Here is a 20,230-nt window from a genome sequence, read left to right as displayed (position 1 = left end):
TTATCGTGGTCAAATTAGAAAATGGTTATTCCCGTTGTTAGCGGTAGGCCACGCGGAGTCAGTTCAAGCCATGCCGAGCTGTAAGCCCGAGAACGAACTTTTTACACTTTCGCGCTCCGAAAAGGCGAACTCTGGTCTCGGAGTTCGATTATTACCCTATTTGGAGAATTTCCCGGGCTCGCCGTTGCCGACTTTGGATAGCGATCAGTGAGCCACCAGTGGAAAATGGTTGCGATGGGTACCAGGCTGATCATGGACTCTTTTAAAGCTGCCCATCGCGCCTCTAGGCCTCCTTGGCTTTGGATGGCATTATATTCTTATCTGCTGTGGTTTTCCCCCTTTCCTACGCTACCTACCCTTACCATTCCTCCTCACACATCGGCCTTACGTCCTTGTACTCGGGCCACAGTATGAGCTCCGACAAAGTCCAGATGGCCGAGGCTGGCGACAAGGCTGAGGCCCCTCCTGCGGCCGTCTCTTTCTTTGATCCTGCACTTAAAGCTGCTCGTCGCAGCGTTTTCTTCCAGTGGGGCCGGACAGGTTAGTGCTAAGCCTTTAAATTATGATTGTTTCTTCTCTAATTGTTAATCTACAGTTTTACTGCTCTGTGTCTTCATCCTTTGCATTCTATCCCTGTTCTGGGCCGTACAGTTTCAGTCGGAGTCCCGGTTTCCTGCTCTAACTGTTTGGGTTGTCGATTTCGATGGCCAGCTGGAGCCCTACCGAAATGAGACTCCAATCGTGGGCCCTGCCGTGACTGACGTCGTGAATCAGATACTTGACTCGAGCAGCGAGCATCTAGGTTACACGATCAAGTCTCCTGCAGAGTTCAACAATGACCCCTGGGCTGTGCGCCAGTCGGTGTACGACGAGCACGCTTACGCAGCTGTTATTGTCAACTCTAATGCCACTGCTCTTCTTCGCAACGCTGTCACTAACGGAAACTCGTCCTACGACCCCTACGGTGCAGCGGAGTTCGTCATGATCAGTGCACGCGATCCGACCACATATTACAACTACATCATCCCCTTCTTATCCGATCTAGACTTGGCCGTCCGGTCGTACTTCGGACCGCGCTGGATACAGACCGTTGCGCAGGAAGGGTACAACATCAGCAAAGTGCCACAGGCCATCAACCCGGCAATTGGATTCACCTCCGTTGACCTTCGACCCTTCGCGCCTGCCGTCATCACTCCGGCCGTGAGCATCGGTCTCATCTATCTGATCATTCTTGCCTTCTTCAACACCCCGTTCATGATGCCCATACACATTCAATTCATCAAAGGCAACCATCCTCCGCTGAAAATCCCACAGTGGCTCCTGTGGCGGATCCTGTCCAACATCGGCACATACTTCTTCCTATCGCTCTTCTACTCTTTCGTGTCACTGGCCTTCCAGATTCCGTTTAATAATCCCTCCGCACCCGACACTCAGCCCGCCAACAACCCCAATGCCTACGGCCATGGGTCCTTCGTTGTCTACTGGATGTTGAACTGGGTTGGAATGTGTGCCCTCGGTTTCCCATGCGAGAACATGGCGATGATTATCGGTCTCCCTTGGAGTGCGCTCTTCCTCATTTTCTGGGTCATCACCAACGTGGCCACTGGTTTTTATGCTTTGGATTTGGCTCCGGGTTTCTTCAGATGGGGTTACGCCTGGCCTCTTCACAGAAGTGAGTTGTTCCCTCAATTCTCCCAGTTTACCAAGCTAATATATGGTAGTCGTCGAGGCACTCCGCACCATTCTCTTCGATACGCATTCTCGGATTGGGCTTGACTTTGGTGTCCTTTTCGCCTGGGTTGCATTCTCGATCTTTTTGTTCCCATTCGCTGCAGCGTTTATGAAATGGAAGGTCAAGCGGGGTTGGGCGTGAAAGGCCCATACGCTGGCCCCGGGTATCAAAAGCAATAGACTTTTCTGATCTTGTTTGACGAGCATACATAAAGGTTCTATATTTCGGCATGGTATCTTCTTGCTAATACGGTCCGTGGGAGTAATGTGGATGAGGGTCATTATTGGGGGATTTCGGTTCTTGCATATACTTTTCGTTATATATTTTTAGACACTTATAGATCCATCACAGTTATGTATGTCTTTCGGTTCAATGAATGCCACAGCAATAGTTGCTATGCTTGATGGACTATCGCTTGCTACAGACCACGGGGCCCGGTTGTATTAACGAAGCGATACTAGACTCGGTTAATATGGTAGGGGTCTCTCCGCTGCCAGGATTTTCATAAAAAATATTAACTAAATGTAAAAAGTGAAAGAAAGAAATTTACTTAACGTATACAACGGTTGGACGGCCCATCTGGTAATACTATATAAAAGACTCTTTTTAAACATAAGATATCTCAACCATTATAAGACTAGAAGACTCAATAATGCATAAATAGATTATAAATTATATAAATAATTATTTAATACTATTCAAGAGTTTATATAAGTATGAATAGTATCTTATCATATTATAATATATGTATTTTATCTGTAATTTTAGATACATCGATATAATTCATATAAGAAAAATCTTTTAATTTTGAAAAAATCATATACTACTCTTTCTGCTGTATATTATCTATATATGAAGTTAGAACTACTTAGATCCAGTTTTGGACTGAGATATAATAGATTTAAAAAAGCATCTTTTATATGGGATAACCAGATGGGCCGCCCAACCGTGTGGGCCGTCCAACCGTTGAATACGTTAATTAGCTGTATCCCAATCGCACGACCATATATATCACGTGATTCGTGATTATGACGATCCAAAAAGAGATGTCCCGAGGGAGGTTCGAACTCCCGGCCTTGGGATCGCATGGAAGTTATGCTTCCACGTCATACTGTAGTATGAGACCCACGTGATAACCAACTACACCATCGAGACGAGTTGTTGAAAGCGGTACCAACTATTCAACTTATATCCTGCGCATGCTGGTTCAGAAGAGACGTTTTGTATGAATGACTTTGGGCTGTGCGTTGTGTTCTTTTTGGTGGTTTATGATTAGTGAATGGCTTCAGTATGTTTAATTGCTTTATGTATATGTGGAAATATGTTGTATTTTGGTGTTTTGTATCGTTTTTGGTCGATGGTGGAAATCGTGTTTTGTAACGGTTATATATATTGTTGCGCTACCACCGTACCATACATCCATGTAGCACTTCAGGAGTTATCACCACAATTGAACTTGGAGTTTTTCCCCATTCAACCACTCACTTGACAGTTCAAACGCCTTTGTCTAATTGAGCTCGAGCGAAATACACTGCAATGTCCCACACGTGCTTAATCTCAGTGACAAGACAGGCAAAACAAGTGACTTGAGAGCTGGACGCAGTATGCCTTTATCATAGCCTCCTTATATCGCATGGAGAGTCCATGCCGCTACAGACTTCTTACGTGTTTGGGTCCTAGCTCAGCACCAAATAATAAAGGAGGAAACTGGGACCCAATAAGCCGGACTAATGGCTTCGCACATACAAATGTGCTGTTTACGTCCACATAACCCCACCAATAGGACCAATGATTAGTGATAACTACTAACGCTTCTATACCACGACACCCACCTACAAGGCGGAGTACTGTGATATGCAACTACACCATGTAACCAAAATTAGAAACGAAGTGTCTGTATTTTTGATATGGTACTGAACAGCAACATTCCGGTCAGTTGTGGTCCGGTTGGTTCTCTAGCCGGCTTCATGAAGTCCTCTCTGACCGAGAAGGTCGTGAAGGAGCTTTTATCCCCTTATTGTGCACCATTAATCCTGCATATGGAAGAAAGCACCCTGGCAACAATGCGTCTTAGATGTCAAGGGAGCCAGCCCGCCCGGTGCGGGGTTAAAGGATGACACCGACTTGCTTCGGTAGAGGCAACAAATATGTGATAACAAGCCCTCCCTTCCCTTTCCCGTGCGCCAATGTTTCGCTAGTGCTTATCATCGTCGGGATACCAACAATCACACCATTGAGGCTGCCATATTATTGAAACCAGCGTCCTACCCCCATGATCCTTCCCTCACGTGGCTTACTTGAGAGGGTTGTCGTGTTCGCTTGTACGACAATAAGCATTGTTTTCGAAGCTACTAGGGCCAAGCTGTCAGCAGCTCCCCAACCTCGATAAAAGCACCATAACCGCCAAGCGAGGGGGCTGGGCGATAGTCTAACACAGGAAAATTTTCACTATCTCCCATATTCCGAGGCTTGAGTGGAGAAAGCCGAGGACGGCCGTCACTATGTGAACGGACTAGTACGGATGGCTTCTCAGGCGTCCAATGTGAGCGTGTACCTGAATCCGCACCGCAGCATGACGTCTCTGCGCTAGTAAACAACAATCTCTCCAACGGCCCATATCCAGAAACTGGTGGACATGTCACAGAAGTACGTGGGTTATCACACCATAGACCCTCGGCGATGGCGGTGCGGTCGCACTATTACATATACCGACTGCTGCCCTCCCATTGACATTTCAAAGAGTCTCCCCGCCATCGCATCCTAGCTTTTTACCTTCCTGCCACACATATAAACCCCCTAGAATTAACATAGAGATGGCACACAGTGCGAATCCTCCAGACACCCGCCCTGCCAGATATGACATCCTCATAATAGGAGCTGGGTTTTCGGGAATCTTTATGTTATATCACCTTCGAAAATTAGGCTATTCATGCCGGATCTACGAAACAGGGACGGAATTAGGAGGGACGTGGGCAAATCATATCTATCCAGGTGTGAGGGTCGATTCGGAAAGCTGGATTTATCAGCTGTCTATGCCGGAGGTTTGGGAGGATTGGTGTTGGAGCGAAGTTTACCCCTCCGGCCAGGAGCTGCGCCGGTATTTCGCCCATGTCGATAAAAAGCTCCATATCAAGAAAGATGTGGACTTCCGGGCCAAGGTGGTGAAGGCACAGTTCGTCCGAGAAAAGAGCTGTTGGCGCACCGAAACGGAGGGTGGTCGAGTCACCGAATCCCAATTCCTCCTACCATGTACAGGACTTGCATCAAAGAGCTATACGCCTGATTTTCCTGGGATAGAGAGTTCCAAGGGCGAGATCTATCACTCCGAATACTGGCCAGAGGAGAGCGTCAACATTCAAGGGAAGAAAGTGGCAGTGATAGGAACGGGCTCGGCAGGAATTCAGATCATCCAAGAGTGGGCAAAAGAAGCAGGCACTTTGACGGTGTTTCAGAGAACACCCAACCTGGCTTTGCCCATGCGACAACTTCAACTTCCCCAGGAGCAGGAGGTCATCAGGTCCATGTATCCGCACGTCTTTCGGGACCGTGTTAAAACCTTTGCGGGATATGTAGCAACGCAAGTACCCAAACGGACATTTGACGTTTTACCCGAAGAGCGTGAGGCTTTTTATGAATATGCATGGAAAAAGGGCAGTTTTAATTACATTCTTGGAACATATATCGATAACTTGACCGATCTGCAAGCAAACCGTGCCTTGTACGACTTCTGGGCTCAAAAGACGCGTTCGAGAATCCACGACCCCAGAAAGCGGGACCTCTTGGCACCATTGGATCCACCACATCCCATTGGAGCGAAACGAACGGCACTGGAATTGAATTACTACGAAGTGTTCAACCAGCCGAACGTCCACTTAGTCAATGTGCGCGAGGAGAAAATTGTTGAATTCCGGCCCCACGGTATTATCACTAGCAGCGGAGCCTACCATGAGCTTGACGCGGTCGCATTGGCAACTGGGTTTGATGGTTTGACGGGGAGCTTGACAAACTTAGGTCTTCACAACACGGAGGGCATAGCCCTAAAGGAAGAATGGAAGGATGGCGCAAAAACATACTTGGGATTGACGCTTAGCGGATACCCCAATCTGTTCTACATGTGCGGAGTACATGGACCGAGCGCGCTTAGCAATGTACCTTCGACTATAGAAGTACAGGGCCAGATTATCATCGATACAATCCAGAGAATGCGGGCCAATCGACTGGCGTCTATCGAGGCTACACCAGAGGCAGCAGACTCATGGACGAAATGGGCGGATGAAATCGCTAACGCGACACTGTTTACTCGGGCGGACTCTTGGTATATGGGCGCCAATATACCGGGGAAGAAGCGGCAGATGCTTAATTTTTGTGGTGGGATACCAGCATACAAACAGGCTTGTACGGAGGCTCTGGGGAATTGGAAGGGGTTCAAAACTGTGCAGATGGCGAACCTCTGAATATTTCGGGAAGACTCCATGCGGAATTCATGACGAGTGAACGTAAATCAATTGTCTTCCGCGAGTCAGCCCAGGCTGTCAAACTTTCTCCAAACGCAATGAAAGTACGAGCGGCAGATCTTGGTCTCCCCATAAAATACAGAAAATCTAGCCCTGCCTTGTACTTGGGAGACGGGGGAACTCTTCCGAGAAACTTTCTATTGGGGGGACTAGCAATAAGATGGTACCAACCAAAGACGTATTTGAAGGATTAATAATTTGGCCCTGTTAAACATCGATCGAATGGATCCACGGGAAAAGCATGGGTCCCCCAGGTGTATCTTGCGGGATGATCACCCGAGACATAGTGTGATGTTTCTAGGAGCTACCGTGATAAGAAAATAGTAGAAATTACAGGCCAGGGAAGCTTTTTCCTCGGAGGATGAATTGGTGAGGCATTTCCAGAATCAATTGGGCTAGGAACAATGGATTGATTCACATACGACTGACTCGCACGACTTTTCCATTTGTGTGATAGACTGCTAGTCAAATAATCAGCCAACTAGCTACATACGAGTTCCACTAGACCGAGAGGTGAAGTTTGTTTGCTTTTTCTTTTTTTCTGATTATTGCTTTTCTTCTTCGCCCATCCCAGCCCATCTCTCCAATTGAAACAATGGCCTTGTCGGGGCGTGGCCTGAGGTTTCTGCAGGCCTCCCATATCCGACCACGTGTACTTCCAGAAGCATCTCCTCTTTCATTCCTCTTCCTCTTTACCTCAATAGGCTAACAATCAGAAATCTCTCTCCACATTGAACACACATATCATATTCTAGTTCACGACTTGCACTGCACACCATATGCAATTTTCGGTGTGCAGCCTTGGATTCAAACCAATAAATGGCCGTTGGTTTGGAATGACCTGCAATTACTTGTACGCTATGCCCATATCGCGATCAAGCATCCCCGAAAGACCTAGCACGTTACCTGGGGCCGCTGTCAGTGACATCTTGCCGTCATTGGTAGGGTTCGGTGGAACGTGTTGTTCAGCCTTATAAAGCGATATTAATCTATTAGAAATAACCTTCATAACAGTAAGCTTCGGATTTACCTGCCGGAAATTCACATCAGAGACCATATAGGGGGAAAAAGACGTGGTCTTTTGACCCCGGTTGATGGTGGCTGACTGAAGATAAGCAGGAAAAGCAATATGGAACTAGTAGGGGTTTAAATCAACTCCTGCCGACATTAGAAATCATCAAAACCCGGCGGAAGCCGAATATATCCAGCCAATTGCGACGATCTCTTTCCCAGATGCACGAAGTCCACCCGAGCTACCACACCCCCTTTTGGGAGTATCTCCGAGCACGCTCTTACGTCTAGTATCCCCCAAAATACGCCAGTCTTTCTAGTCTGCACGTTTAAAAGCTAACCGCTGCACGCAGGATGGAGTGTGCAGCTCTAGCAATGCAGAGTATGGATTGCCCGGTTAGCCGAAAAAACAGACTAATCTTATATCCAAGCAACACGAGGAAATGAATGTATACGGAATACAAAGGTATCTATCACATCACAGGCAAATATATCCAATAGACATGGATTTTATAAGCGCCATCTCTTCAGATACTGCACTCTATCATCCCATTACTGCGGATATCATTTTGTTCGCCCCTCGACAAATACGACATGCACCCTGAGATGTATTGGTACAGGGCTGATTGTGCCACCCATCAAAGAAAAGTGGGATGGGAATCATTCCGCCATTTGGGATTGTTGGCATTACTATTGGCACACTTATGCAGCCACCCTGGGCCTCAGTTGCGGTGTGCAATAAGATTTCAGTGCCATGACAAGCCTCCTGCAACCATCACTTCAGCTTAAACGGAAGCTAAGTCAAGTGTTCAGACCGCATTCTCTGAAACTCATCACGCAGTAGCCGCTGCATTGAATTACCGGGAATCTTACCACGACCATCGAAAAGCTTAGTCCTTCTTGACTGAAGCCACCAGCATGAAAAATTACTGGATAGATGTAGTATGCCCGATAATTGTTTGCAGCAAGTATGTTACCTGCGAGTGGTATCCTCTGAAAAGGTACCCCCAACATTGCATAGCTCAGCTCCAGATCTTCATAAAATCTATTCCAAATCATCATGATCTCACTTTCGTGACGAAGTCACCAAAATTCTGGCATGCAGATGGACCTGGGAGCGCCGACCTCTATGGATCTGACATCCATGGCAGTGTGCTTATGCTGGCTTCGCTCGGATTTCCGCAACAGGCAATGCCTCTCAAGGATTACCCTTCCATACTCAGCTGCAAGATGCTGTAATGGCAGCACACTGACTTGACCACCCACTCAGCTACTAGCCCGCCTGCCCCAACCCCCACCCTCTCATGTTGCAGGATACCCTATAGCTCGGAACATAAAGCGCACTAATTGGCTCGGCATGGCTTGCCGTCGTTCAGTGGGAGCCAAGATCTGCTCAGGGTTCCTGTGTCACAGCTAGACATATATCCGTTTATCACCACCTCATGCAAACGGCACTCGTGCATTCCCCTGTTTGACTCACCATTCGCCTACGCACCAGCTATGTCGAGTCCTTCGCCTTCTAGTGATCAACCTCAATCTCGCAATCGTCCTGGCTCTGCATGCGCGGAATGCCGTCGCCGAAAGATGCGCTGCGATGGGAAGCATCCCCAATGCATTAATTGTTCTAACGCGGGCATAACATGTGTCTTTAACCCACAGCCTTCCCGCCGGGGCCCCAAGAAAGGCCATTTGAAAACCTTGCAAGTGCGTATTGGTGAGTAGTATCCTCCACTCTGAAGAATATTGACAAGGACTTATGTCAATAGCGAATCTTGAGAATATCCTCTTTGGACGGACACAAGATCCCGTGTCAGCAGAGACATCCACAAACGGTGATATTGCTGCGCAACCCACAGTGCATGGCTGGAATGAGGAGCCCCAATTAAATGTACTTCTCAACGAGTTCAACGCCCCAGCGGGAGCACCAAGCGTAGGGGAAGTGCCGGTTTCGGACTTATTACATGCCGAACTGTAGGTATCATGATTCCTTTTTTCGTGCTGTTGTGCTGAGCAAGCAAGTGACCAGTTGTACTTTGACCGTGCACACGCTTTCGTTCCCATTCTCAACGCACGGCGCTACCTTTCCTGGACCAGGAATCCCAACAAGTCTGTGTCGAGAAGATGCTTGCAGTACGCCATGTGGACGATAACCACATCAATGTCTGCCCAGCTGAGGCATCTATGCGAGCCCCTGTACCAGTCTGTTCGCCAGCTGTTAGGCTATCTACAACTAGTAGATGGAGATTCCGAGACTGACCAAATAGAGCATGTTCAGGCTTTACTGATACTTGCTGTTTACGAATTCACTCACCATAACTTCCGTCGCGGGTGGGTGAGTGCCGGTCAGGGCATCCGACTTGTGCAGCTGATCGACCTGCACAAACTTGATCTTGATAGGGCGGACAATACAGGATCTCACCAAGCAAACTCATTCGAGGACCCTGTCTGTGCGGAGGAGAAGCGTCGCGTCTTCTGGGTAGCGTACATTTTGGACCGACTTATCTCCTTGAGACATGAGAGCCCGTTGACCTTTGACGAGCGAACTGTATGTCAAGTCGATGCTCTGATTGCCGGCGTACCTAGCTGATAGTCTGACAGATTGCGACACGACTGCCCGCCAGAGAGGAGACGTTCCAGACAGGTCAACTGAGCCAAATGACCGGTTTCCTATCGAAAACCATCATTGAAGATAGACCCCTTCTTAAAGCAGAGCTTTCGGAAATGGTCATCCTAGCATCACTTTGTGGGAAAACGGTATTGCACCGACAGCAGGCAGTCGCTGAGCAAGCCGACTGCGGCATATCCAATAGTTTCTGGGAGCGACATCGCTGGCTAGATGCTGTACTTGTCAAGAAGAGTCGGACCATCTCGGCAGTCCAGTCAGTGACGCCCACTCTGCCAGCCGAACCGGTGTCTCTCACCCCTAATCTTATGATACAATCGGCTATTCTATACCATTGTTTGACACTGGAGCTACTGGCTCGCGCGACTGAGAATAGTGAGACGCTGCGGCAATGTCGACAGCGGGCACTCCTGACTGTGCAGGAGATTATCCGACTGACAGAGGCAGTGTTACAGCTGAGTTATTTTGAGGTGACTTGCAACGATCTCTTTCATTTAGCTAGCTGTACTGATGTCCGATAGATCTCCCCGTTCACACCGCTCCCCATACTTCTGTGCGCCCAAGTGCTCATGGTGTATCAAGAAACAGATGCCTCGTGCGCGCTGCAGCTGCAGGAAGTCCTAGGTATGGTGCAAAATTTGGCAAATACTAACTATATTTGCCGGGAATGGGCTAGCCAACACTCTGATCTGTTTGATCTCGAACCCGACTTTGTCTTTGCTGAGGAGGAGGGTCATGGCTAGGTTCGTCGATATTGTACATACTTTTCTATGGAAAGCTGCTCAGCCTTATACGCTACGAGATTCGGAAGCTCGCTTGGGTTGGCCTTGTGACGTGCACTACCATGACGAAAATGGCTCACGGTGAATGAGCAGCCAATGAAGGTAGTTTAGGCGTGGGACTGCCGGATCGCTAAGAGATCGGCTCAAAAATTGGCTTTGATGGGGGTGGTCAGGCGGCTTCATCCGCCTATAATATACCTGGTATACCCCGGATCCGCAGCGCCGGTAGATGAAGCTGTGAGATTGCCGTGTGCGGCGGGCTGATGCTTTAGCCGCGGAAACGAGACTCGGCAAGCTGCCGTCTTATCAGATCAACTTTAATAAGGCTTGGATGAATCGATCGATCCACCTTGTGCTTCTCATGGTAGTCATGGCGAGCCAGAAGATAGAAGTAGAATTGTCTGATCGCTCCCGGTCGGCGGCTGAGCAGGGGTCATCCATGCCGCAGGATGTGGACCGGGCTTCGAATAGCAGGAGTGAGCCTGTTCCTGAACCGATTTATCCCCAATGGTAAGCCCACCAACCTACAAGAGGTTCAACATTTCTGACAACCAAGGCACTATGTCGCCGTTGTGGCAGCCGGGTTCATCGTGATGATCACGACCTGCGCTTTCGTGTTCTCCTTTGGAGTCTACCAATCCCTCTATGAAGAGATGGCCCGCGAACCAGACACTCCGTTTACCGGAAGCACGACTGCGCTCATCGACCTGATCGGCACACTGGCCATCGCGCTCATGTCGATGGCGGGCCCTTTTGCCATGTCCTGGGCGAAACTCTTCTCCCCACAAGCCGTGATCATCGCCGGCGGCTGGGTGTTCGGCATCGCCTACATCCTCGCCAGTTTCAGCAAGGCTCTATGGCATTTTGCCCTAACACAGGGCTTACTCCTGGGCATTGGCACCTGCATGGCCTACGTTCCCACCATGGCGGTCGCCCCAACCTGGTTCAGCAAACGTCGCGGCCTCGCCATGGGAATCATCATCTCGGGGACCGGAGTGGGGGGCATGATCTGGCCGCCTGCACTGCGGGCCATGATCTCCCATGTGGGCTTCCGCAACGCCCTGCGCATCTCAGGCTGCATCTCACTGACCACCGTCACCGCCGCCGGCAGCATCCTGCGCTGGGAGCCCAAATTCCACGAACAAGTTAAACTGCAAGCAGCCGGATCATCCAGCAGCAGCTCCCACCCTCGTCCCAAATGGGTCCGACTCTTCTCCGTCCCTCTCGTCAACTGGCGTGTAGCCCGCTCCAAACGCTTCACGGCGCAAGCCCTCGGCTGTTTCCTCCAATCCGCCGGCTACTCCACGCCGCTCTTCTTCTACGCCGCATACGCCCAAGCCCTGGGCTACAGCGCTACGACAGCAGCCAACTTCATCACGCTAAGCAACGCATCGAACTTTGTCTCCCGCATAATCATCGGCTACGCAGCCGACAAGCTCGGCAGAATCAATGCCCTCGCCGCCACGACGCTGCTCAGCGCCGTCGCCGTCTTCGCCTTCTGGCTGCCCTCATCCCTGGCCTCGAGCGCCGCAGCACACGGACTCTTCATCGTCTTCACGATCCTGTATGGCGCCTTTGCTAGCGCGTATATCTCCCTCTTCCCCGCATCGTTGGTGGAGCTCTTTGGCGTGCAGCATTTCACTAGCGTCAATGGGGCGCTGTATCTGGTGCGGGGGGTCGGGGCGTTGCTTGGCACGCCGCTGACGGGGCTGTTGATACCACGAGGCTCCGCCCTGACGGAGTCGGGGACATATGAGCGGGCTGCTATCACAGTGGGAGTGTTGTTGTTCGCTGCGACGGTGGCATGTTTCTGGGTGCGAGCTGAAGTACATGGGAAGTGGCGGGTGTAGCAACCTCAACCCAGCAGAAAGATAGTAATTAATTCGATAATAAATAAGTAACATTACAATCATGGAACCGAATCGCATCGAATCGAAATAGAATACATTCAACCCGAAACCATCCCCCAACCCATATTCATACCCATTAACCCATCAATAAATCCATGAATTAAAAACCTCCCAAAACAGCCCCACACAAAACCATCCCCAACATGCCCAATCCAACCTTACTAACCCCAACCTGCTTCATCGGCACAGCCCCCGACGACCCCGTCTCACTCGTCGCACTTCCCGTACTCGTCCCCGTCTTCGTAGAAGACCCCGTAGCCTTCGTGCCCGTCACGCTCGCCGTCGCCGTCGCAGTCAAGTTACCGGAGCAGAAGGGGTCCTCGACGGCCCCGTTGGACTGGATGCAGGAGAGAAGCTCCTTGACGTCCTGCCCCTGTGCCAGACAGTAGATTCCGCAGTCGTTGTCGTATTTGGTTGGGCTGGCGGGGGAACAGCACTTGTCCATGATGGCGCTCGCGTTGTTGGTGTTGGGGAGCGCGCATGCTGCGTCTTGCACGGGGAGGACGTATAGGTTGCCCGTGGAGGTGCATGTGCTGGCGGTGGTGGTGGCTGTGGCGGTTGTGGTGGACATTTTGATTTCTTTTTTTGGCTCCTCGGAGAGGGTGTGATTTGGTAGTAGAGAGAATGTGTAGTATGTGGAACGAGTGTGTGGTTGTAGATGTGGATGTGGATAACAACGAAACGAGTGTTGTTTGCGTAGGTAGGATGTAGGTAGGTGAGGAAGAGAAAGAAAAGGCGAAAGAAAGAAAATGCGAGAACAAAGGTACTAATTATAAATAAGTAAATAAATATCTCACCTCCGGATTTTCCAAACAGCTACAATCCCAAACAGGAGACCCCAAGCCAAACCAAGCCAGCCCAAGGCAGCCGATCCACCAAGACCCTTGGCAGACCCACCAGACCCTATATTTATCAGTGGCAATACATGGCAATACCAGCCGTAACTGACTAGAATACGGGGCCATCAGGCAATGCAGGTTTCAGGTGTAGCCAATCACAACAGACGAAACGCGGGATCGCACCCCAGGATTACCAGATCGGGGGGAAAGTTCAATCCACGTAGGGGGATCCGAGCTGGCCTTCATCCATCAGGTGACGTGGTTCAGGGTAGGTTTTTTTTTGTGGGATGGGGTTATTGGATGCTTGCATTCATTAATATGAATATTATTGCATTGATTTGTTGTTGTTTTTTTGGGGCGAGGTGCTTTGGTTTGATTGGGGATGTTTCAGTTGTTACTTACTGTAAAGTACTTTTCTTGAGTGAGGGTATTGTACTAAGTGGCATGAATGTACTCTGTAGTGTAGCTGATGATGGGTTAATTTTAGTATTATGCTATGGATCTATTCATCATCCATTCCATTCCATTCCATTCATTCCATCCATCCATCCATCCATCCATCCATGTCTCTGACTTTCACGTCATATCCATGGTTGAATGCAAAGTACCCCGTACGGTGTAATGCATCTGCACTGCACTGCACTACACACATCACATCCCCCATCGGTACCTGCACCATCACCCCTTAAACACTACACTACACTGCATCATTAACCTCCCTCTTCACCCTCTCCAACACCTCCCTCGCCCACCTCTCCCTCCTCACAACCTCCCCATTACAGACCACCGGCAACCCGAGCACCTCATTCGCATGACAATCCGAAAACACAGGGCCGTTGATCCCCCGCTCCCGACAAATCCGAACCGCATTCTCCAATAGACTCCTCCCCACTCCGATTCCCCTAAGATGTTGCTGCACAGTCCATGCTCGAATGACGCCGACAACTGGCTGGCAGAACCCTGTTGCTGGAGGTGAAGGAGCATTCCGCTGCTGATAAAGCTGTTCACGTACCACCGCATCCCGCACATGGCCCCAGAGTTCCTCCTCAGTGTGTATGATCCGCAGGACGAGCGTGCCGATCACCCGGTCATGGTATTTCGTTACGAGTATTATATCTTCTTCCTTCTCGTCTTCTTCGTGTCTTTCTGCCTTGTGGTGATATTTCTGCACGCGGGTATCATCTCCCACTTTAGATGTAGAAGATAACGACGACGACGCAGGTCGAGATGGTGAAGGTGATCGCTCTCTCCGCCGATGCTTATACCTCGTCCCTCCCCTCCACAACCACACCCAGGTCCCCGTACGGCCTGCTTTCTCTAGGTATGGGTGTGTTGTGTGCGCCGCGGCGAGGAGATACACCATGATGCAGGCGGGCCAGGTGATGAGTAGAAGGTAAGGCCAGGTATCGTCTCCTTCGGAGGATGAGGTGGTGCTGAGTGCGCGAGTGAAGAAGTAGGTTATGATGAGGAAGAAGGTAAGGCAGGAGAGCATGGCCGGGTGGGTGAGCATGGACCGGGCGGCGAGTTGGCGTTGTTGGGCGATGCTGTCTGCTATGAGGTGCAGGGAGGCGATTTGGTCGGCTTCGGTGGTGGTGGTGGAGGTTGTGAGGGGGTTGGTTGTGGTGCTAGGCATCTTGGTTGTGTGTGTGGATTTGGCTTGAGGGCGTAGGTGTTGGGATAAGGGAGGTTGTTTTGGGAGGTGGTTGGTGAGGCGAGAGAAGTATACAGGTGGGATGTGGTGAGTGAAAACATACTGACGCAGGTTCCATAATGCTATCTACGCTGCTTTTGCAGTGTTACTGATTTAGTGTACATTGCAAACATTGATCGCATTTGATTTTAAAAGAACTAAGCTAATGCTTCGCAGTTTACTTCTCCGGAAAAATTCATATTGCAAACTTTTTATCGTATACTCTTGTCCAAAATGCTACCGTGCTGGTGATTGCCTGTTGGACCTCTTGTTCCCTATCTAGCTAGCTATTATGCTGCGGAACTACCTGCACGCATCCTAATTACCGTTCCTCTACGTTCTTTCCCGCTTCGGCCCCTGCTCCTGTCCTGAAGCTGTGACCATGGGTGTGGGTGTAGGTTCTTCGCCGGACAGATACTCCAGAGTCAGACGCTTCGTCTCTGGAATAAGCAGCGAGGTTAAGCCCCCACACAACATGAATAGCGCAAATATTTGCATTATATGATTGAGCCACGGGGTATCAGATGAGTTAACGCCTCCCTTCGCTCCCCGATGCGCCAGCGGCCCGAATACACACTGCGCAATGATGGCACCGATTTTTCCAGAAGCAGCACTGATCCCATGCGAGGTTGACCGATACCGCGTAGGGAAGCACTCCCCTGGCACAATGAACGTGGTGGCGTTCGGCCCAAAGTTGAAGAAGAACTGCGCCACCACGTATAATGCCAATAATCCGTTGTCGGACCTCTTCAGCGGCTCATACGCGAACCCGATGATGATAAATATGATGGTCAATATCACAAATCCGGTAATTTGGATTGGCTTGCGGCCAAGCCGGTCGACCGTTGCAACCGTCACCCAGTAGCCTGGAATGGCTCCAGCACAGATTAAGATCAGGTTGCCCACAGCGTTGCGGTAGAAGTACTCATACACAGTACTTCCACCGTTCCAGCCGATGGCCGTCAATATTATGGAATTGTTGAGACCAAGCCCGTAGAAAGCTATAAAGTCAGCTCGTTACAGTCAAAGGAGAGTATACTTACCAACATCAAGGAAGAACCACGATCCGGCAGTGCCGAGCAATACCTTGCCATGCTTCCATGTTGTAAAGTGTGAACGAAAGTCGGACCAGCTTGCTTTTGGAGTCACGAGTCTGACATCGGCGCTTTGAAGCACAGCTACCCGTTTGACCTCGTCAGGATGACCTTCGTGTTTCCCCAGAATGTAAGCTTCAACATCTTCATCCGCTTTGAGTAAATCTCTGGCAACATCAAAGGTGTAGCGCGGGGTTTCAGGGATGGTTAAACGATAATAAAGCGCAAGACAAGCCGGAACCGCTCCGAACCCAATGACGACCCGCCACATTTTATCCACGGCCAGCTGACAGACTCCACTGCATGTACTCACGGAGGCTGCAGATTCCAGGGAGCCTCTAAAACCCACCGTCACAATCAGAGCGACAATGGCAGCAGCAAACTGTCCAAAGCCTTGCATGGCAAAGACCGCTCCCATCATGGCCCCTCTATGCTTTGTATTTGCGAACCTAATCGGTTAGCTGAGTACAGTTGTACAGAGTAAGGACATACTCCGAAGTAATGATTGATGACAATGGATAGTCACCACCATTACCGATACCCATGACTGTACGCCAGAATACCAAAAGGCCTGTGATAGACACTGCAGGAGAATTTGAGGACAAGCACTGTGCCAATGTAGCCAATATGATAATGATCAGCTCAATCCCGTACATGCGCTTGCGACCGACAATATCTGCCAACCATCCAAAGAACAACTGGCCGATGACGGTACCAGCCGAGGTGGAGACCTTGATGGCAGTGTCCGAGCTGTATGGGATCTTGCCAGGGCGGCTGGTCGCGTGTTCCCAGAAGACAACACCCAGCATGCTTGAGCAGAGGTTAATGGCGAAGATATCGTAGGAGTCGGTGAAGAAGCCCACTCCTGCCACAACAACCGCGCGAGCGTGACGCCATCCGAACGGAGCGTCATCGATGCGCGCGAGGGCTAAACGGCGACGCTCGTTCGGATCCTCCACATGAGAAAGGTCAACATTGTAGTTGGGGAACGCGGCCGTATTGGAGGCAGCCATATCATCCCAACAAGGTGTCACAAGGGGTAGGTCCTGCAAGAATATATGAGCGTGTTAGTGGACTGCATAGGTCATGAAGATGAGAAGGTGGTTGGAGAGTGGACATCGTGCTAACATGCTTACTTATGTCTTTCCTTGAGTTCCAGACACTCCCTCAAGCTTCCATCCCCAATCACTCGTTTGGATATGGCATTTTCAGGAAGGAAGTCAATGGTGTCTGAAGTGACAGCAAGACTCGAGCAGATCGATATGAGAGAAGATGGATACCAGTCAGCCGGGCACGTGGGGTTTATCAACCTGCCTGGGCTGGAAACATCCATGGATCAGTTCTGTCGGAGGGTCTGGAGTTTCTGTAGCTCAAGTGAGGTTAACTTTAATTCGGCCCGCGAGATCATGGAGGCTTTCCAAGCCCTTGTGGGCTGACATCATAATACATCATCTTACAGTGTTTCTGAATTGGAATCAAGCCACGTTTTGCTTAAGATATGAAGGCATGTGAAGATGGCTTCCGCTTCTGACAGCACCTGGAAGTGGAGAATGTGATGGGACCTTCAATCATAAAGGAATGAGTTTAGGGTGAGATGCAACTCTAGTATCATATAATACGTATTTTTTTAAGCTTTAGTCGTGATATGGACCAGCAGTAGTAGGATGATTAAGTGGGTTTGTTGAGAAAGACAAACAGCGAAGAAATAGCGATTAACACGTGACAAACGCAAAGAATCACCCTAATCAGACACACTACGCCCGCATAGACTACACCAGTTCAATCATATCTCTCCATGCTTTTTGAATTTTGAATTTCTTTTCCTAGCGTTAGATTCCCCAAACCCCCAAAGGATCCGCGCCTAAAGATCCCCGAACCTGTTGCAGCTTCTTCACTCGTTTGACTAGAGTCCCAACACATATAGGTCCCACCAGTGTGCAGATCGAAATGGCCCAAATAACTACCAGATATATCTCCGAGATCTCGCCATTAGATCCACTGGAGAACATCCCCTGGCTCTCCGCGAGAGAAGCAATGAGATACCCAACTTCACCTCTGGCAACCATTGCCAGCCCGAGGATAAACGGGGGATAGAGCGATCTCGGTTTGGGAGGGAGGGACATGGTACTGCTGAGATTGGATGAGGTGGTTTGAGGTTCTGTTTCAGATACAGGCTCATTGCGGTTAGGATTTTGGGGGTTTCCCCTGTGTTCGGCCGAGATTCTAGTATCTGCAGTTTGATCAGACTGTTCTGTACGAACTGCAGACTGGCGTCTAGGGCGAGTATCCTTCTCCTTTGATTTCTTCTTTTTCTTGTCCTCGCTTTTACGAGAAGTGCAGGAGAAGAGAGCCCAAGAGAACGGTTTCCTAAGAGCAAACAGCAGAGTTTTTGTCGAAGGTAGCGAGAAACGAACGAGCCATAGACCAGTGACCATCTTTCCGAGCATCATGAGGATGGCATGAATGACACCGCGCCATACAACGTCTCCGCGGAACATCTTAGTGATAGGTATAGCAAAGCCGATGGAGGCCTGTACATGTTAGAGGTAGAATTTGGCCACCAGGGATAAGACTTACGAAGAACAATGGAATCAAAATTCGATTCACGGGCTCTTTATAGTACTTGTCATACACTTCTATACCGGTCGGAATCTTTTCATGTGGATTGTATGAAGGTTCCCGCGGCGTGCCTGGAGTATTGCTGTTCGAACGATCCTGAGGTGTAGGCTGTTCAGAAGTAGTCCGCTCACCTAGCACGCCAGATCCTGACTGTGGATTATTGCAATCCGTGTTAGTGTTCGGAATATGGCTATCAGCAGCCAATCCATCAAACCAAGAAATAATCACACCCGCAAGATACGCAGCGAATAGGCTGGAGGTCCCTGCATAGGTAGCGCCCGCAATAAGCCCTACCAGCATAGATGTCTGCGCAAGGAAAGCAAATTGCATAGATCCCATAAATTGCGGCAGATTACCTCTCATAGTGAGAGCCTTTTGCAGGATCGGCTTCAGACAGAATGCGCATAGGATGAAGACACCTAATCCAAAGCCGATAGAGACGAATAAGGGTCGGACCACAGTAACAGCATTGAACGACGAAGCACTACCACCAAGGTTTGAGATGATTTGAACCATGACAAGACCAACAACATCGTCTAGCATAGCGGCACTTGTAGTGACAGTACCAAGACGTGTAGGGATTAGATTAGTTGTTGATAGTATGGTGAAAGTGGTGCCAAGACTGGTTGCGCTGAGAGACGCGCCTGCAGCGAAGGCCTGAAGGGGGCTGGCGGAGACCAGCTTCACCAAGATGAACGATAAGGCCATGGGAACCCCGATCCCAGTGAGGGCAACACATAGCGAAATGACGAGGTTGGCTCTCATGGATTTGATTGAGGTTGATAAGCCACCTACTTAAGTGAGTCATGAATCATTCCCCTGGACCAATAAGACTTACCTTCATACACCAGCATGATAAGCCCAACATAGCCCAATTGCTGGATCACTCTTTCAGTCTCCGTATCCAGCCATTTTGCCCCGGGAGTACCCCAGAGGATACCGATGAACAGTTGACCGATCAGTCCACAGTACAGTAGCTTATCGAGGCAGACATTGATGAGGTTCAAGACCACTAAAAGTCCAGCCTGATTGAGAAGAGTCGAGATGCTCGGCTCATGGTACGCAAAAGCTGCATCTGACCCACTGCTAGCCATACTGACCCCACGGAATGCAAGAGGTCATGGATGTCGTTTCATTTTCGGTTGCCGCTGATTGCAGATCGTGCTGGCCTGTGATTACTAATCTACTATCCCCGATCGATTTTCCTGCAATCAAACCAAATGTTCTACACTGTACTCCGTAGTTGGATATAGCCATACCACAGATGCAGTGAGAGCAGTCGGAGATAGTTACCCAGTTTTGACATATCTATGACCCGCGCTGTGCGTAGTCCGACCAAACTAGATGCACTCACTAACCCACCCGTCAGGAGGCTGGAGGTCTCAGCTCCTGTATTGATCCACCGATGCATGGCGC

General features: G+C 49.7%; 7 protein-coding genes and 1 non-coding gene across 8 annotated transcripts; 4 read left to right on the top strand and 4 right to left on the bottom strand.

The window, feature by feature from the left end:
* The first annotated feature begins 276 nt into the window (after positions 1-276).
* BO88DRAFT_358772 (SNG1 family protein) lies at positions 277-2,115 on the top strand. Its single transcript, XM_025703801.1, has 3 exons — positions 277-540; positions 596-1,672; positions 1,722-2,115. The coding sequence occupies exons 1-3, from the start codon at positions 411-413 to the stop codon at positions 1,871-1,873; spliced, it is 1,359 nt and encodes a 452-aa protein (XP_025566602.1). The 5' UTR covers positions 277-410; the 3' UTR covers positions 1,874-2,115.
* A 664-nt stretch (positions 2,116-2,779) lies between these two features.
* Positions 2,780-2,887, bottom strand: BO88DRAFT_t46. The gene has a single exon. It is a non-coding gene; the product is annotated as a tRNA-Met (tRNA).
* Positions 2,888-4,545: 1,658 nt separating this feature from the next.
* On the top strand, positions 4,546-6,186 carry BO88DRAFT_441356 (flavin-containing monooxygenase; the record flags this gene model as incomplete). The annotated part of the gene is made up of 1 exon (XM_025709872.1): positions 4,546-6,186. One exon carries the CDS (start codon positions 4,546-4,548, stop codon positions 6,184-6,186), a length of 1,641 nt encoding a protein of 546 aa, XP_025566601.1.
* Positions 6,187-8,608: 2,422 nt separating this feature from the next.
* Positions 8,609-10,757, top strand: BO88DRAFT_441355 (citrinin biosynthesis transcriptional activator CtnR). Its single transcript, XM_025709871.1, has 5 exons — positions 8,609-8,971; positions 9,024-9,228; positions 9,277-9,802; positions 9,856-10,350; positions 10,402-10,757. Exons 1-5 carry the CDS (start codon positions 8,758-8,760, stop codon positions 10,621-10,623), a joined length of 1,662 nt encoding a protein of 553 aa, XP_025566600.1. The 5' UTR covers positions 8,609-8,757; the 3' UTR covers positions 10,624-10,757.
* A 288-nt stretch (positions 10,758-11,045) lies between these two features.
* Positions 11,046-12,515, top strand: BO88DRAFT_401892 (MFS general substrate transporter; the record flags this gene model as incomplete). Its single annotated transcript, XM_025705955.1, has 1 exon — positions 11,046-12,515. The coding sequence occupies exon 1, from the start codon at positions 11,316-11,318 to the stop codon at positions 12,510-12,512; it is 1,197 nt and encodes a 398-aa protein (XP_025566599.1). The 5' UTR covers positions 11,046-11,315.
* An 11-nt stretch (positions 12,516-12,526) lies between these two features.
* Positions 12,527-13,465, bottom strand: BO88DRAFT_401891 (uncharacterized protein). Its single transcript, XM_025705954.1, has one exon. The coding sequence runs from the start codon at positions 13,141-13,143 to the stop codon at positions 12,673-12,675; it is 471 nt and encodes a 156-aa protein (XP_025566598.1). The 5' UTR covers positions 13,144-13,465; the 3' UTR covers positions 12,527-12,672.
* Positions 13,466-13,878: 413 nt separating this feature from the next.
* Positions 13,879-15,239, bottom strand: BO88DRAFT_170219 (uncharacterized protein). Its single transcript, XM_025701653.1, has one exon. The coding sequence runs from the start codon at positions 15,042-15,044 to the stop codon at positions 14,109-14,111; it is 936 nt and encodes a 311-aa protein (XP_025566597.1). The 5' UTR covers positions 15,045-15,239; the 3' UTR covers positions 13,879-14,108.
* A 195-nt stretch (positions 15,240-15,434) lies between these two features.
* BO88DRAFT_422547 (phosphate:H+ symporter) lies at positions 15,435-19,908 on the bottom strand (the record flags this gene model as incomplete). The annotated part of the gene is made up of 7 exons (XM_025708582.1): positions 15,435-16,102; positions 16,145-16,362; positions 16,465-16,644; positions 16,688-17,241; positions 18,160-18,726; positions 18,773-19,605; positions 19,653-19,908. The coding sequence occupies 7 exons, from the start codon at positions 19,906-19,908 to the stop codon at positions 15,435-15,437; spliced, it is 3,276 nt and encodes a 1,091-aa protein (XP_025566596.1).
* Positions 19,909-20,230: the final 322 nt, after the last annotated feature.

Source organism: Aspergillus vadensis (genome assembly GCF_003184925.1).
Source record: "Aspergillus vadensis CBS 113365 unplaced genomic scaffold BO88scaffold_3, whole genome shotgun sequence".
NCBI lineage: Eukaryota > Fungi > Ascomycota > Eurotiomycetes > Eurotiales > Aspergillaceae > Aspergillus > Aspergillus vadensis.
The sequence above is the reverse complement of the archived record's forward strand: the minus strand, read 5'-3'. Positions and strand labels throughout refer to the sequence as shown.

Bases quoted from the DNA above. Each gene is read 5' to 3' on its own strand.
- BO88DRAFT_358772 (XM_025703801.1), top strand. From the start codon at position 411: ATGAGCTCCGACAAAGTCCAGATGGCCGAGGCTGGCGACAAGGCTGAG. The intron at 541-595 runs GTTAGTGCTAAG...GTTAATCTACAG, and splicing joins CTTCCAGTGGGGCCGGACAG to TTTTACTGCTCTGTGTCTTC. The intron at 1,673-1,721 runs GTGAGTTGTTCC...AATATATGGTAG, and splicing joins CGCCTGGCCTCTTCACAGAA to TCGTCGAGGCACTCCGCACC.
- BO88DRAFT_170219 (XM_025701653.1), bottom strand. From the start codon at position 15,044: ATGCCTAGCACCACAACCAACCCCCTCACAACCTCCACCACCACCACC.
- BO88DRAFT_441355 (XM_025709871.1), top strand. From the start codon at position 8,758: ATGTCGAGTCCTTCGCCTTCTAGTGATCAACCTCAATCTCGCAATCGT. The intron at 9,803-9,855 runs GTATGTCAAGTC...ATAGTCTGACAG, and splicing joins TGACCTTTGACGAGCGAACT to ATTGCGACACGACTGCCCGC. The intron at 10,351-10,401 runs GTGACTTGCAAC...GATGTCCGATAG, and splicing joins TACAGCTGAGTTATTTTGAG to ATCTCCCCGTTCACACCGCT.
- BO88DRAFT_401891 (XM_025705954.1), bottom strand. From the start codon at position 13,143: ATGTCCACCACAACCGCCACAGCCACCACCACCGCCAGCACATGCACC.